The 18,155-nt window shown below is 39.1% G+C and overlaps 1 protein-coding gene across 3 annotated transcripts in view; it reads left to right on the top strand.

The window, feature by feature from the left end:
• LOC106870263 (WD repeat and coiled-coil-containing protein) overlaps nt 1-18,155 on the top strand; it is an 87,852-nt gene that overhangs the window by 18,036 nt on the left and 51,661 nt on the right. For all 3 annotated transcript variants that reach the window (XM_014916280.3, XM_089349403.1, XM_089349401.1), the window contains exons 2-3: nt 6,974-7,091; nt 17,598-17,758. In XM_014916280.3, coding sequence (XP_014771766.1) covers nt 6,974-7,091; nt 17,598-17,758 — 279 coding nt within the window. The remainder of the gene's footprint in view (nt 1-6,973; nt 7,092-17,597; nt 17,759-18,155) is intronic.

Raw genomic sequence — 18,155 nt, 5'->3', positions numbered from 1 at the left:
CATCTCTTAAATATAGAACTGTATTAAGGTGGCAAGCTGGCAGAATTATTAGCATGCTGGACAAAATACTTTGCAACATTTCTTTTAGTTTTACATTCTGAGTTCAATTTCCACCAAGGTTGATTTTTGCCTTTGATCCTTTCAGAGTTGATAAAATAAGTACTGGGGTTGAGCACTGAGGTTGATGAAATCAACTTACCCCCTCCTCCAAAATTTCAGGCCCTGTACCTACAACAAAAAATTATTATTATTATTTAGAGGATAAAGTACCAGTCAGTTACTGGGGTTAATGTAATTAACTAACCCACTCTCCTCAAAACTGTTGGCTCTGTGCCTAAATTAGAAACATTTATTATTGTTGAAGGTAATGAGCTGGCAGAAATCAGTAAGAGCATTGAAAAAAGGCCTTGCAGTATAAGTTCCAGCTCTTTACTTTCTGGGTTCAAATTCCTATCATGGTTCACTTTAACTTCACCCTTTCAGTGTCAAAATAAAGTACCAGGATCAGCGATACAGAGTAATCCCACTCTTTCAAAAATTTCTGTCCTTGTATCTGTTAGAAATTATTTAAGGCAACACACTGGCAGGATCATTATTAGCTTACCGGACAAAATGCTTGGTGGTGGCATTTCTTGCAGCTTTATGTTCTGAGTTTAAATTCTGCCAAGGTTGACTTTGCCTTTCCTTTTTTTTTTTTTAGATCAATAAAATAAAGTACCAGTTACTGAGGTTGATGTAATGACTAGCTCCCACTCCAGTAAAAAGGATTCTTCTTATTATTATTATTATCTGTCCGTCCTCACATTCTGAGTTCAAATTCTGTCGAGGTCAACTTTGCCTTTCATCCTTTTGGTGTCAATGAAAAAAAAAATACCAGTTATGTACTGGGGTTGATATAATAGACTAGCCCCTGTCCCAAAATTTCACTCCAATTGTTCCAATAAAACAGGATAACAGGCACAGTTCTTAACTGCCATCATGTTCTTTTTAATTCAACAACTAGATTGGCATAATTTCTTAGCATTTCAGCCTTCACCTGCTTGACATTCCTTGTATTCATTTAGTGTTGCCTTGTTGAAAATTAGTGCACTATATTCATATTTTTTCTATGAAAATGTTGTCTGATTTATGCATTCTCTAGTCATCTTGTCTGTATGCTAAAGTTCACAAAGTATTTTCACATTATTGTCATTGTCTAAGACCGGTGGAGCTTCAAATGAATAGCACAATTTTTTTTCTTATGGACGTTGAAATTGGGTTACTAGGTATATTTTGAGTAGAATTACTGTGTTATTGTGTCTCTATATTGTAGAGATAGTGTGGTGTATTGTTTCAGGAAATACACCACCCGACCATGTGGTCTTGAGTTCAATCCCACTGCACAGCACCTTGATGAAATATCTTCCACTAAAACCCTGGGCCAGTCAAAGCCTGCAGGTGAATTTTATATCCTTGATGGCAGGATACAAACAGTTGACCCTTCAACCTATAAACCAAGACCCTAATCATTTGATTGACTATGGCTTTCATATGGTTCTTTAAATTTAACAAAGTATCTTTTGGAGCAAATAATTTCCAATTAAAGATAAGCAGTTTGCCTGGGTGAGCACTCAATATTCACTTCAAGCTAATTTTTCTCTAGTCACTTTCTTTATGACCACAAAAGTAGTCCAGACTGGCAGTCACCTATAATATTGACCCTTTCTTTCTCTCTCTCTCTCTGCTAGACAACCATGCAGTTGTTTGGTCATCAACCTCATCATTATTTTATATCTACTTTCCATGCTGTCATGGGTCATATATTTTGTCATGGTCCAACAAGTTGGAGTTTCACATCTTACTACAGTATTCTAGTTTTGGCATGGTTTCTCTGGCTGTATGCATTTAACTTATGGCACCAGCACTAATAAGATTATCTTGTAACTTGCAGGAGAAAAGAACCACCTCAACTGAAAGGGAAGATAGGAAATAGGATTGTCGCTTTAAGCGAGATGATGATGTTAGGGAATGACAGTAGGGAGCAAGAACATGATTACTGCGGTGGAGGAGATTCACAGTAACCCTGTATTTTATATTGGTAGACGGGGGAGGCTAAAGAAAGGTAAATATGGTAATGATGAGGTGCCAGAATATATGTGTTGTGTGTGTTCCTGTTGATCCGATGATCAATGGAACAGCCTGCTCGTGAAATTTATGTGCAAGTGGCTGAGCACTCCACAGACACGTGTACCCTTAACGTAGTTCTCGGGGATATTAAGCGTGATACAGTGTAACAAGGCTGACCCTTTTAATTACAGGCACAACAGAAACAGGAAGTAAGAGTGAGAGAAAGTTGTGGTGGAAGAGTACAGCAGGGTTCGCCACCATCCCCTGCCGGAGCCTCGTGGAGCTTTAGGTGTTTTCGCTCAATAAACACTCACAACACCTGGTCTGGGAATCGAGACCGCGATCCTATGACCGCGAGTCTGCTGCCCTAACCACTGGGCCATTGCGCCTCCTGGTTTTGATGGTATTAATTACCTACTTCTCAAACACAGTGGGCTCTTTTTACTGCACAAGCTTTCACTTCTTTTCTGATTCTGTTTTACTCCAGAAGAGTTGAAAATTGCCAGTGTTATTCCCCTGTTCAAAAAGGTTGAGTACACATCACCTGTCAGTTACTGTCCAGTCACTCTCACAAGCTATACAACTAAATTAATAGAGTTTTGTGTCAGAGAGATACTTTGGAGCTTCTGGAACTCTCATAACCTTATCACCACTTCACTTACATAACCTTATTGCCACTTTAACTCCAGCTGCTGTGACCAACTCATCAAATTTCTTGAAGACATCATCCAAATCACAGATGGTGGTTCATAGGTGGACATCATCTATTCCGACTTCACCTCAGCCTTTAACTCTGTGCCACACAAGCAACTCATAGCAAAACTCTCTAAGTGCATGAAAGTTAATCTTTATTACTGATTGAAGTCCTTCATTCTCAGTCAAAAGAAGGTCACAGTACTAGGATAACATTCTGCACTTTAAGCAATGATATCTGATATCTTGCAGGGGTCTCTTCTTGGTTCCCTGTTATTTGTTCCATACATTAATCTAATAGATGCCGACTTGAAGTATGTTACTGTATTGACATACACAGACATTAAGTTGTATCTTGAGATAAAACAAACAACTCTTACGTGCTATAGATTTTTCCTGCAATCTGAACTGGGCACAATGCATGGCAGAAGGTGTCTTAGCATCACTCAGCAAGATCTTTGTCAGCCATTCACCAGCTACATATTTTATGCTATATATGGCTATGGTACATCCACACTTACAGTTTGTATCTCCAATCTGGAATTCCTGTCATATCCAGAATATTAATCTGCTGAAAGCTGTCCAGAGACCTATAACCTGACAAATACCCTTTAATGTATTGCTTCTCTGGGCATTGACACTGTAAAACATTAACATTTAGCAGCTGAGTTGGTAGAAGTCCACAAGATTATCCACCATCTTTCCAACAATTTTGGCCTCCTTTTCAAATTCAAAATTTCTATTACTTGTGGGCATGCTCATAAAGTCAAAAAACAGTGCAGCATCCATGACTTTTGGAAATATTTTTTTCTTATTCAGAGTTGTTGAAGCATGGTATAAACTACCCATGTCAATTGTTAGCCATCAGGATACTGTATCCTTCAAAAAGTCCATTTCCTTTGAAATTTGCCTACACTATTCACTATGCAAGAGAGACGACTGTGTATGGATGAGGAGAGCTCTGTGAAGAGGTGTCATTCCCTAATAGTGGAAGAAGCCCATGGAAGAGGGAGACCCAGGAAAACATGGGATGAGGTAGTGAAGCATGACCTTCAAACGTTGGGTCTCACAGAGGCAATGACAAAAGACCAAGACCTCTGGAGATATGCTATGATTGAGAAGACCCGGCAAGTAAAGTGACACCAGTGTTACATAATCAGCCCATTTAAAAAGTAATTTTGAATTGTCAGGCGACATGCCGTGCTTGAGGAGATCTATTGAGTTAAATAAAATCAAAATCAAATCAAATCTCAATCAAATGGAAATTGTAGTTGTGGCCGATTCCAGTGCTACCGGACTGGTTCCCTTGCTAGTAGAACGCAATAAGCATCATTTATGCATGGGTCGTTCCCAGTGCCAACTGACTGGCTCCCCGTGCCAGTGGCACGTAAAAAGCATCATCCGAATGTGGTCTATGCCAGCCCCCCTGCCCCAACTGGCTCCTGTGCCAGTAGCATGTAAAAAGCATCATCCGAACGTGGCCAATGCCAGTGCCACCTGACTGGCTCCCGTGCAGGTGGCATGTAAAAAGCACCCACTACACTCTTGGAGTGGTCGGCATTAGGAAGGGCATCCAGCTGTAGAAACATTGCCAGATCAGATTGGAGCCTGGTGCGGCCTCCTGGCTTGCCAGTCTCCAGTCAAACAATCCAGCTCATACCAGCATGGAAAACAGATGTTAAACGATACTGATGATGATGATGATGACTGTTTCTGATGTACCAAAGCAGCTTTTCATCTTTGTTCTTTTAATGTTCACTTTGCTGTCTTTATTTACTTGACTTATATACCTGCTCGAGTTGCGGTGTATCTTAACAGTTCAGCAAAAAGAGACTGATAAAATAAGTACCAGACTTAAAGAAAATATAAGTACTAGGGTCATTTTGATTGATTTAAGGCCTTCAAAGTAGCTCATGCCCCAACATAGACACAGTCTAATGGCTGAAACAAATAAAGAATAAGAGTAATTTTTTTAAATTTTTTTATAAGAAACAAAGAAACAGGTTTAGATAAAAATTGTTCAGAAATTATTATATTTGCTTTTATAATTTACTTTCTATGTTCATATCTATGTTTACTCAACCATATTACAGTCAATGTTGTTATTCAAGAGGAACGTGTCAGTCTAGTCTGGGTAGAGACAGGCAAGGCTGAAAGTCAGCATCAATTACTGAGTTACTTGAGTCAGAGTTAGTAAAAATATACTGACACGACCAACTCTGACTGAATGTCAATTGGAATATATTATAAAGAATTGAAAAGTTTATCACTCAAATTTATGAAAGAAACATAGTATCTATGGGAAAAGGATTAAATCAAACATCAAAATCCAAAATTCACATCTTATTCTTAGAAACAGGGATGTTTGTACTAGATGTTGGCTATAGTCTAGTCACCATATAATCAATCAGGTGATACATGAAGGAGTCATACCCAATGACTGGTGTAGAAGCACCATAGTCAACTGCTAGAAAGGTAAAAGTGATGCACTAGATACGAATAATTACAGAGGTATCAAGTTGTTGGATCAGGTAATGAAAGTCACAGAGAGGGTCATAGCCCAACTAATTAGGGAGAGAGTCAGTCTAGACGAGATGCAGTTTGGGTTTGTGCCAGGGAAAAGCACCATTGACACTATATTTCTGGTAAGACAGCTGCAGGAGAAATACCTAGCCAAAGATGATCCTCTGTACCTGGCTTTCGTTGACATGGAGAAAGCCTTTGACAGTCCTCCAATCCCTTATCTGGTGGTCAATGTGGAAACTAGAGATAGATGAGTGGTTAGTGAGAACTGTACAAGTCATGTACAGGGATGCTGTCAGTAAGGTGAGGGTTGGCAACGAGTACAGTGAAGAATTCCAAGTAGGGGTCTACCAAGGATCAGTCCTCATCTAATCCACTACAGTGGTTCTCAACCACTTTTTGCCTATGAACCCCTTTGATTACTATTTTACTTGGATCTACCCTCATAGCCATTTGATGTTTTAAAAAATCCTATATTTGTATACTTGAATGTTATAATGAACTGTATTAAAAAAAGTGCTAAAATATTTTGTGTATTGTGTTGAAGTACAATCAATTTACTGTGCATGAATTTTACCAAACAAAATCTTATATGTTCCATGGTTAAGAACCACTGAACTACATTATAGCCCACGAATGCATTAGTAGTTACTGAAATGAAACATCTCGTGTTGTTGTGTAGCTCCAGATTAACCCAGACTGAGTTGACCTGTGAGCAAAGGCGTTCCAGTCATAATCAGCCTTTTTTATTTTAAGACAGTTTATCTACTATTACAATATCTAATGTACCTTTTTTCCGATAGTAGAGTTAGTGGGGGGGGGGGGGGGGCTGTTCACGGAAAGTGTTGTGCCATTGATAAGATAGTAAATTGCTAATGTTTATCAATGTTAGAAGGATGAAAACTTGCAAATTTTGTTATGATTTTGTTATGCAAAATCAGCTTTATTTAGACCACATATTGTGACTGGATGAATGCAAATCCTTTTGTAAAATAATAAATGTTTATTGGACTAAAATGCATTGTATTAAATTGTTTCCTTAAAGCTGTATTTTATCTTTCAAACCAACATCCTTAAAGCTGTATTTTATCTTTCAAACCAATATTCATATATTAAGAAATATTACCAGCCTTTTAAGTGAGCTATTATTTACTTCCCAAAATTTTCAAAATCAACCTCTATCAAACTTCCTTATTGTAAATTCAATGCTCTATCAAACTTCTTTATTTGGAAAAGAGATCTACAAGATTTAACTCTTTTGATACCAACTTATTTGAGATTGTCTGAGATTTTGACACAAAATTGCCCATCTTAGTGCTATTATTCAAATCAATTTATTATTAAAGAATCTTTTCATTATGTTCCTATGGGTTGGAACAATTTAAAAGTTTGCATGCATACTTGGTTTTCTATTGAATATCCATCTTTGAACTATGTACTGAAGTAGTTATGTATTCTTTGGCAAGATCAAACTGCACTACTAATAACAACAATGTCTAGAGTAGAAATATTAGACAGGTCAAGAGTCAACACTCAACAACAGTTTATTGCTCATTGTAACTCAATTGGTCTTTTACATATTAATGTTTCTTTTTTCTAGTCATTAAATTGTTATATCTGGTTATAGTTAGAATAATTTTCATTTTTTCAGCCATCCATCCCAAACATGGACTTGTCTGGACAGATGGAAAATCTGTTTACTTGGCCAAATTCAAGATCATAAAAAACCAAGTTCAACCTGAAAAGTCCTTTAAGATTAAGGAATTTGAGTAAGTAATTCATTATCTTGTTTATATACATTATAAATTATAATTATATGACTTAAATAAAATAGAGCGATTCTTTTCCTTCTGTGTCAAATACACATCACTAATGTTATTGATTGATATTAAAAATTGAAATTTGTAAACAAGATACACAATGTAGTTGACAATATAGTTCTACATACACTGTGAGTGAGTGGAGGCGCAATGGCCCAGTAGTTAGGGCAGCAGACTTGCGGTCATAGGATCGTGGTTTTGATTCCCAGACCGGGCGTTGTGAGTGTTTATTGAGCGAAAACACCTAAAAGCTCCACGAGGCTCCGGCAGGGGATGGTGGCGAACCCTGCTGTACTCTTTCACCACAACTTTCTCTCACTCTTACTTCCTGTTTCTGTTGTGCCTGTAATTCAAATGGTCAGCCTTGTTACACTGTGTCACGCTGAATATCCCCGAGAACTACGTTAAGGGTACACGTGTCTGTGGAGTGCTCAGCCACTTGCATGTTAATTTCACGAGCAGGCTGTTCCGTTGATCGGATCAACTGGAACCCTCGACGTCATAAGCGACGGAGTGCCAACAACAACACTGTGACTGGAAAGGGAATTGGAAGATTAATGAAAAAAATGCCTTCAATCATAGATTAGTTGAACTAAGATTGTCCTGGTGTTAAGCAATGGCAACAACAACTATATATATATATCATCATCATCATCATCATCATTTAACGTCTGTTGTCCATGTTGGCATGGGCTGGACTGGAAGGCTGCACCAGGCTCCAGTCTGATTTGGCATGGTTTTCTACAGCTGGATACCCTTCCTAATGCCAACCACTCCAAGAGTATAATGGGTGCATTTATATGTTGTCAGCATGGGTGCCAATTTGCATGACACCAGTATCTGCCACGACTGCGATTTTGCTTGGCTTGATGGGTCTTCTTCTCAAGCACGACATAATGCCATAGGTCTTGATCATTGCCTCTGTGAGGCCCAAATCTCTCATTCTCTCTTTCTCTCTCTCTCTCTCTCTCTCTCTCTCTCTCTCTCTCTATATATATATATATATATATATATATATATATATATATATATATATATATATATATGTATCCCCACCCCCACCCGGCTCCTTCCCGTGCTCCAGATCCCACTGTCAGACCTGCCCTTCATCACCAACACTACCTCTGTCACAGGGTCGAACCTACAAACTCTTCACATTCCACACAGTTTCACCTGCACCTCCTCCAACCTAATTTACTGCATTAAATGCAACCAACTCTACGTGGGGCAGACGGGCCGCCGGCTGGCCGACCATTTCACTGAACACCTAAGGGACGTTCGGCTAGGTTCGGACTCCCTCGTCGCCCGTCACTTCCACTTGGCCAACCACTCTCCCTCTAACATCTCCGTTTTTGGCCTCGCCCTGCACCATGGGTCCACTCCCTCGCGACTCCACTTGGAGCAACGCTATATTTTTAACCTTAATTCATCTTTCCCCTTCAGACTCAACACAGCCCCCTCCTCCTTATGACTCTCCCCTTTACGTCTATGCAACACTTTTCTTTGTTTTTTATTTTTTATTTTTCATTTTTTTACCCCCCCCCCTTGTCCCCTTTACATTATATCCATTATTCTCTTGTTATTACATTCACTACAATTTTCCACAATTTATCTCACCCCTTCCCACACACACACATACCCACACACAAAAAATACACGCACCCATACACACACATGTAAGCATACCTACCCCCCAACATACCACACACACACAACACATATGCATGCACTTACACGCTCAGACTCGCACACACACATGACAAACATACATGCGCGCCCTCACACACACATATAGATGAACGCACATACATACACACACACACGCGCACAGTGTTAGAGACACACACCTTACACAGCCCTATACACACACACACCCATATATATGCACACGCCTACATACACAGCCGCATACACATGCACACACATACACACAGGAGTGCACACACAAAATAACACACATACCTGGCACACATCCTTACGCTCTCATACACATACGCACACACACACACATAAACACGCACATACACACACCTCTCACATACACAAACACACACACACATACACAACACACATACATGCACACACACCTCTCACATACACAACACACACGCACGCACGAAAACATACACAATATACACATACACGCACGCACAAAAAATATACACACACGCGCACACACACGGACACACACATACAGACACACATAAACACACATGCGCATACACACACACACACCCATACCTAACACTCACAATCCCACACACACATGCACATACACACACACACGCACACACCCACATACACACACACACGCACACACCCACATGCACACACCCACATACACACACACACACACACCCACATACACACACACTTCTCACCAACACTACACACTCACACAGACACGCATACAATCACACACACATGGGCATAAACAACACACGCACATACAATAGCAAACGCACGCACACACACGTACACAGCAACGCACATATACACAACATACACATACACACAAAACACACGCACGCACAAAAACATACACATACACACACGCGCACATACAAAATACACACACACACACACGTACACGTACCCAACACCTACAACCCCACACAAACACACACATACTCAAAAACTGCCTGCTGACCTCCCACCCACTTAACATTGTCCATAAGCATCCACTAACTATTCCTGCTACTAATTCCTTCCACTACGTCACACACACACACACACAAACAGATAAACCACCAAACCATGCACACACACACACACACACACATACATAAGCACACACACACGTTCTGTTATCACACACACACACTCACAGACTCTCGCGCACGCACAGATATTCATCTCCCTTTTTCACTCTCCTGTCTTAGAAAGAACTTTTCCCCCACCACCTCCTCTTCCGGTCCTTTCACAATGTAACCTCGTGGGCATCGGTACCATTTTTCTCTTTCTCCATTTTTCCATTCTCCGAATTTTCCATCTTTCCGACGAAGGGCTACGCCCGAAACGTCATACACTCTCTCTTTCCTTTCCCGAGCGTCCAATATCACTATCCGTATCACGTCCTCACTTTGTTGTTTTTTTGTTATTGTTTTTTGTGTTTTTTGAACCTATATATATATATATATATATATATATATATATATATAAAATGTATATATGTATTTATCCTCACAGATATAAAAGGGAAAATAATAGTTAACTATTATGTATAAAGTAGATTATGTAAGCACCAGCTCATAGAAAGCCAAGTTAGTGATCGAACTGAGCTCACCTTACATATGCTTTTATTGTGTCTGCCCCAAACTTACAGATTGGACTGTTGGGGGAATTGAACATGCCCAGACTATCACACTGCTTCACTTAAAATTAATTGCTGCAGTCAGATAGAAAAACAGCATATTCAAATCTATAGATCTGTAGATTGCACCTATTCATTTGGCTTACTATTTATGTGCCATAGGTTTGCTCAGTGAAGCTAACCTGGAGCTATATAACAACAAATCTGTGACCCAGTTTTGATTCCACATTGTCAATATTTGATTTTACGTATGTTACCAATTATTTGACATAGACTGAATTCCATATTTTTGGCTTTGTTCATATTGAAAGAAAGAAATGAGTAAGTGCCTCAAAATAACTGCACAAAGACACTAGTCAAAAGCCACACATTACAATCGGAAATAGATATACGTCAGAAGGAAAGAAATGCATTTGTGTGGCAGGTGGTGATGGCAGCAATTGTGGTGGTGGTGGTGGTGGCAGCAGTGGCTACTGTTATTATTTATTAGCCCCAGGTCATCCCTGATCATGCAGACCTATAATGAAAGAATTTCCAGCTATGACCACTCTGTATTTTTGTATATGGATATGTCCTTTATTTAAGACTAGGTTGTTATTTGAAGGAGATATGGATGCTATTTCTAGTAGGTCAAGCAACTACATAAAAGCCCTACCATTCACTCATATTCTTTGTGGCACATAAAATACACCATTTTGAGCGTGGTCGTTGCCAGTACAGCCTGACTGTCCTTCGTGCCGGTGGCACGTAAAAGCACCCACTACACTCTTGGAGTGGTTGGCATTAGGAAGGGCATCCAGCTGTAGAAACTCTGCCAAATCAGATTGGAGCCTGGTGTTGCCATCTGGTTTCACCAGTCCTCAGTCAAATCGTCCAACCCATGCTAGCATGGAAAGCGGACGTTAAACGATGATGATGATGATGATGATGATGATGTTAGGTTTCCTAGTGACTATAGGATTTTCTTTTGCTCAACAATACTTAAACTTCACTGGTCATATTATTGCAGCCAGTTATATTATAGGTGCAGGTATGGCAATGTGGTTAAGAAATTTACTTCCCAACCACATGGTTTCGTGTTCAGTCTTACTGTGTGGCATCTTGGACAAGTATTGTCTACCACAGTCCTGGACCAACCAAGGAGATGGAAACTGAAAGAAGCGTGTTGTCATCATCATCATTGTTTTAAGTCCACTCTCCATGCTGGCATGGGTTGGACGGTTTGACTGAGGACTGGAGATCCAGAGGCTGCACCAGGCTAAATCTGATCTGACAAAGTTTCTACAGCTGGATGCCCTTCCTAATACCAACTACTCTGAGAGTGTAGTGGGTGCTTTTATGTGCCACTGGCATGAGGGCCAGTCAGGTGGTTCTGGCAATGACCATGCTCAAAAGGTGATTTTACGTGCTACCTGCATGGGTGCCAGTCCGGCGGCACTGACAACAACCACACTCCAATGTTGTTTTTCACGTGCCACCAGCACATGTGCCAATAAAGTAATGCTGGCAACAATCATGCTCAAATGGTGCTTTTCACGTGTCACTGGCATAGGAGCCAATCCATGGCCCTGGTAACAATCACGCTCGGATGTGCTTTTAACGTTCCACTGGCATGAGTGCCAATCAGGCAGTACTGTCATCAGCCATGTCAGTGATTTTGATTTGTTTACACTTGCCTCAAAAGGTCTTCGCAAGCAAAGTTTATTGGGCCGGTTACACCCCATGTTCAGATGTGCTTTTAACATTCCACTGGCACAAGTGCCAATCAGGCCATGTCAGCAATTTTGATTTTGATTTCACTTGCCTCAATAGGTCTTCACAAGCAAGGTTTATTGTCCAATGAATAAGGGGTATTCATAAATGGGCTGGTTACACCCACTGGTATAGGCCATGGGCTATGGTCTCACTTGGCTTGTCGGGTCTTCTCAAGCACAGCATATCTCCAAAAGTCTCGATTACTAGTCATTGCCTCAGTAAGGCCCAATGTTCGAAGGTCGTGCTTCACCACCTCATCCCAGGTTTTCCTGGGTCTATCTTTTCCACAGGTTCCCTCAACTGCTAGGACGTGATACTTTTTCACACAGCTGTCCACATTCATTCGCAACACATGACCATACCAGTGCAGTCGTCTCTCTTGCATACCACATCTGATGCTTCTTAAATCCAACTTTTCTCTCAGGGTGCTTGTTTGTGTGTATACATTTATATACATACGTACATGTATGTAAGCAGATAAGAGCTTGCATAAGATACATCAATTTTTTGTGTGGTGTATCTACATGTATGCCTTTGTTTTATCCACAGTCAATCCCCATGGATAAAAATGAGCACAGAATTAAATATTATTCCTCAATTAGTACTGAGTCAGTCCTAATCAAGGATATCCCAATCATCCCCTCTTTAGTATTAAGTAACATGTACCCCAAACTTATAATCAAGGGTACTTCAGCTGTGATTATCCAATCTCTTTTCTTAGGCACAAGAACAACGGGAGAGGATGAGTTCCTTGGATTACTTTATTCTCTGTGTCCTTTTTTTAAAAAAAACAATATATTGAGGGAGATTTGGCTGCTATTTCTAGTAAGTCGAGCAATATTCTAATAGTGATGCAGTGTATGCATGTTTAAATAACTGATTATGAGTCTGTTATAATACAATTGTTTTAGTTTCAACGCTCAAGCTTAGCTAAAATTCTCTTGTTAAATAAGTGCAACATAGAAATTCATCTTCATTTAATATCCGTGTTCCATGTGAGTATGGGTCAGATGATTTGACAAAATTCAACAGGTCCAAGAACTGCATCATGCTCCAGTGTCTGCTTTCTACAGTTGGGTGACCTTCCTAATGCCAACCACTTTACAGAATTTACTGTGTGCTTTTTAACATGCCACTGGCACTTGTGAGGTCACCAGAACAGCATGCTGAGAGAAATTTGGCAGCTATTTCTAGCAGGTCGAGTAATGCTCTAATAGCAATGCAGTGTATGCATTTTCATGGGAGATTATTTTTAAAAATCAATTAATTACTAGACAAATTATGCAGTCCATCAGATAAGTACAAAGTTTGGCACCTTGCCTCAGTTATTAACTGTATAGGGTCACAATGGTTTGAAGGTCACTAATACATCCTTGCAATTAAGGTCATGTGTATAAGTAAATTATTTTGTTACTCTGCAAAAACAAATATAAAATAGATGACATGACTGCATGGTTAAGAAGTTCATTTTGTAACTTTGTAGTTCTGGGTTCAATCCTCCTTATGTCACTTTGAGCAAGTGTCATCTAGCATAAACTTAGGTTCACCAATACATTTGTGTGTGTGTGTGTAGTTGTGTAAATAGGGAATGGCCTTTTCTTTCAAGCATGTTATATTAAAAACACAACTCTGTTCAACTTAATATCTTTATTAAAGTTGTTTCATATTTCCTTATTAGCTCTTTATGTTTGGTTTTTACAGCTGTGTGTGTGCGTGTGCATATCCTTCATTAATAAGCATTGGAAAACATGTAAACATCAGCAGGAAACCAAAAATCTGGTGCTTTTCAAATGAAGTCCTTTGCAATATTTTTTCTGCAGCAAGTCACAGACACTCCTTTATCACTCTTACTGTCAGAAATGCAATCAACCTGTTGGAACATATCATCAATAACACTATTGTTCACAAATTGCAATTAAAAAAAATTAAAGTGAATATAGGCGCAGGAGTGGCTGTGTGGTAAGTAGCTTGCTTACCAACCACATGGTTCCGGGTTCAGTCCCACTGCGTGGCATCTTGGGCAAGTGTCTTCTACTATAGCCTCGGGCCACCCAAAGCCTTGTGAATGGATTTGGTAGACGGAAACTGAAAGAAGCCCGTCATATATATGTGTTTGTGTGTCTGTGTTTGTCCTCCTAGCATTGCTTGACAACCGATGCTGGTGTGTTTATGTCCCCGTCACTTAGCGGTTCGGCAAAAGAGACCAATAGAATAAGTACTAGGTTTACAAAGAATAAGTCCTGGGGTCGATTTGCTCGACTAAAAGGTGGTGCTCCAGCATGGCCGCAGCCAAAAATGACTGAAACAAGTAAGAGTAAAAGAGAGTATAACAGTGTGTGTGTGCTTTAAATAACTGATATGAATCTATTATGATGTAGTCACCTAAAAATCTCTTGTTAAAGGAATTTATCATCATCGTCATTTAATATCCATGTTCTATATTGGCATGGGTTGGAAGGTTTGACAGAATCCAGTCCATAGACTGAATTATCCTCCATTGTCCATCTTTAGCATGGTTTCTGTGGTTAGATATCCTTCCTAATGCCAACTACTACACAGTGTGTAGTGGGTGCTTTTCACATGGCACCAGCACTAGTGAAGTCACTGTGCAATCTACAGTACTGTGAACCCTGAGAGGGATGGCTTTAACTGCAGAGATGAGGGGTTAAAGTATAAAGGAATGTGCCAGAGCAGAATATGTCTCTTGCCATTAAGGGGCTAAAACATGCTTACTCATGTTTTAGAAGAGAGGGTGAGATGGCCAGAGTGGAGCTAGGAAGAGATAAAAATAGTGGTAAAGAGGTGTTGGGCTGGATCCTCAAGGTATTGAAGTGAATAAAAGTGAGTGGTAGAGAGAAACTGGGAGTGTGTGTGGGTAAGGGTTACAAGAGGATAATGAGAGTATAAGAGATAGGGTGAAAATAATGAATGAAGAACAAGAGTTGAGGGGTGAATGTAGTGGATAATGGATAGCATAGTTCAATGATGCATGGAGGTGTAGAGCTGAGAATAGTAATAATGATAGTATGAGAGATGGTGTGTGTTTGGGTAGGTTGCCAGAGTGGAGGAGAGAGGCAGGCATAGTGTGTAGGAAGAGTGAAAGACACATGGTTATAGAGAAAGAGAGATAATTTGGTGTCTCAGTGAAAAGGGCAGTACAAAGATGAGGGATGGATATCAAGTGAAATGTTCTGGTCAGTGAGAAAGATCACTAGTATCAAGAAAATGTTGCAGTTAGATGATGAGTGGCGGTAGCATCTTCAGGAAATTGGGCAAAGGGCCCAGTTGTGCAAAGGAAAATGTTTCACTTGGAAATAGTTGGGGGTTGGCATCAGGAAGGACATCCGGCCATAGAAAACCTGCCACACAAATAGAGTTGCATATATGTATCTACATTTTTGTAGGCACAGGCAAAGCCATGTAGATAAGAAGCTTGCTTCCCAATCACATGGTTTCATGTTCAGTCCCACTGTGTGGCACCTTGGACATCTTATGCTATAGCTGTAGCTGACCAAAGCCTTGTGAGTGAATTTGGTACGCAGAAGTTGCATTGTGTGTATACATGTGTGTAGAAATGCTTATCTTTCCTTTAACAGACTGGAAGGAAACACACAGTGCTTCCAGAACTTAGTTTCACTGATTTGAGCAGGCCTTCTTGAGAACTATATATCCTGATTCCTTGTCATCTCCTCCATGAAGTTCAAGGTCCTGAGATCAAACTTTACCACTTTGTCCCATATCCTCCTGTGTCTCCCCCTTCTTCAAAGTCCATCCACTCTAAGTGATTGACACTTCTTTATACAACTGTCCCCATAAATTATTCTCATCATATCCATACCAGTATAGTCTTCTTTCTCATACACTAGATCTGATTCCTCTTATGCCCAGTTTTTCTCTCAATGCACTCATACATTGCCATTCATGTACATTGCCTATCCACTGGAACAATAATTCTCTACTGGGGTCCATATGCCTCTTGAGGGTCCATATAAGATTTTTCTCATTAAAATTTATTTGCAATAAATTGGTTATACTTCTACACTACACAGAATATTTTAATAATCATTTCTATACAATTCCTAATATAATATTTAATTATAAAAATATAATATGATTTTTTAAACATCAAATGGCTAGGAGGATCCATCTAATTAAAATAGAAATCAAGGGGTCTGTAGATGAAAAATGGTTGAGAAACCCTGCACTGGAACATGCTTGCTTTATTTGTTTTCAGTCTTCTCAAGCCCTCTGCATTCAAAGCCCAAGTCTCATTACCATGCTGCTTTGCAAGTTATTTATTTATTTAGCCATTACTTTTTTCTGGCTCTTAAGTTATTTATTGACCAATTCACATTTTCTTATTCATTCATTGATTTTATTGAAGTACTGTTATTTTATCTTGTTGAAGACTGTTGATAACAAATAGAGCATTTGACTATAAAACCTGAAATTATTCTGACAGTCTTTAAGTAACAAATAACAGAATGTCATATGAAACATCTAACAAGTTGCACACCTTCCATTTGAGTTGCTCATCCAATTTCTATTCAGTAGGTTATATATTCCCAGCAAAGATTGTTTTGAAAATGTGTTTAAATCAGAAGTATTGTACCTAGCTTAAATATTTTATTTCATAAGAAAAATCATAACCCTTATAAAAATAGTCCCAATGTTCCCTTGATATTTGCTGCTCCTTTGTGAGCTCACAATGCCCTCAAGCATATGATATCACCTAGGTTGAGAACCACTGCCTTATCTGTCACAAATTACAAACTTTGTTAGCAACAAGTTTCAACTCTGTTATTATTAACACACTACTAACTTGATCAAACAGAAATTCTGTGGTTGTTGCCAATCATTTATCAATTATTGTTTCTGAGATGTTTTACAAGATTCTTGTTGAAAAACCAGATGTTGAAACAGATGTTGTTATAGTTTTACTTCACCTGTGCAAAAAATTGATTGTTCTTTTTTATGGATTGAGTTGTAGATATTTTGTGAAACTGTATTTCATGTTTTAATTACATTAAAATTACTTTTATAAGGAATCTATTTGCAACTGTCTAAAGTAGGTTAGCATCTAAGAAATTAAGTAACTTTGTGTGTATGTGTGTGTGCATGCACACACGGGCATGCATGTATACATCACCCTCTGAAAACCCTTTTGTTGTGAGGAAATATATTCAGTTTACCAACACAGTTGTGTTGTGTATATGTGTTAGTGTAATATGTGTGTATGTATGTCTGTATATTTGGGTATGTAGCCATGTGTGTATTGATATATATATATATATATATATATATATATATGTATGTATGTATATGCACACACACAAACTCTGAAACTGGCTGAAATTAATTGTTTGACTTTACAAAATCTATTTTAGTTTTGTAAACTGTGTACAATGGAGTTCAAAAAGTGACACTGGAACGTGTTACCTGAGTGTCTCACACAAAGATGGCATTTGTATATGGAAGGTAGAAGGAGAGGCACCAAACTTGGAGTTGAAGCAAATTCGTAAAATATACATCGAAGCTCTGCCTCAAGGTAAGTTTTATGTCATGTGATATTTTATATAGTCAGGGATATCAAGAAGCAGACATTGTGTTCAGAGGCATTCCAGCCATGACTATGCCATCTGACAGACAAGACCTTTTATGGTCTATTGTCCTTGTTTTTGTTTTTTTCTTTATATATGAACTTTCAGGTTAAAGTGTTTGCATAAAATAGTTTGTAACACATTCTGCTATTCTGGAATTATCTAATTCTCAAAAACTTAACTTTATTGGCTCTTTGATCTTACTATATTAACTCTTTATCAGGTGAAAATGAAGGTAGTTCGGCAGTAGTGGCCTTTTTACTGAAAGGTTCACCTATGACCACTGACTTCCAACTGGGTTAGTTAGTTACACTAGTTTCTTCTTCCTTCCTCTCACTCATAATC

This window comes from Octopus bimaculoides, chromosome 3, assembly GCF_046866305.1.
Source record: "Octopus bimaculoides isolate indiv1 chromosome 3, ASM4686630v1, whole genome shotgun sequence".
NCBI classification, from domain to species: domain Eukaryota; kingdom Metazoa; phylum Mollusca; class Cephalopoda; order Octopoda; family Octopodidae; genus Octopus; species Octopus bimaculoides.
Note: the sequence above shows the minus strand (reverse complement) of the source record. Positions and strands in the feature narration are given on the sequence as shown.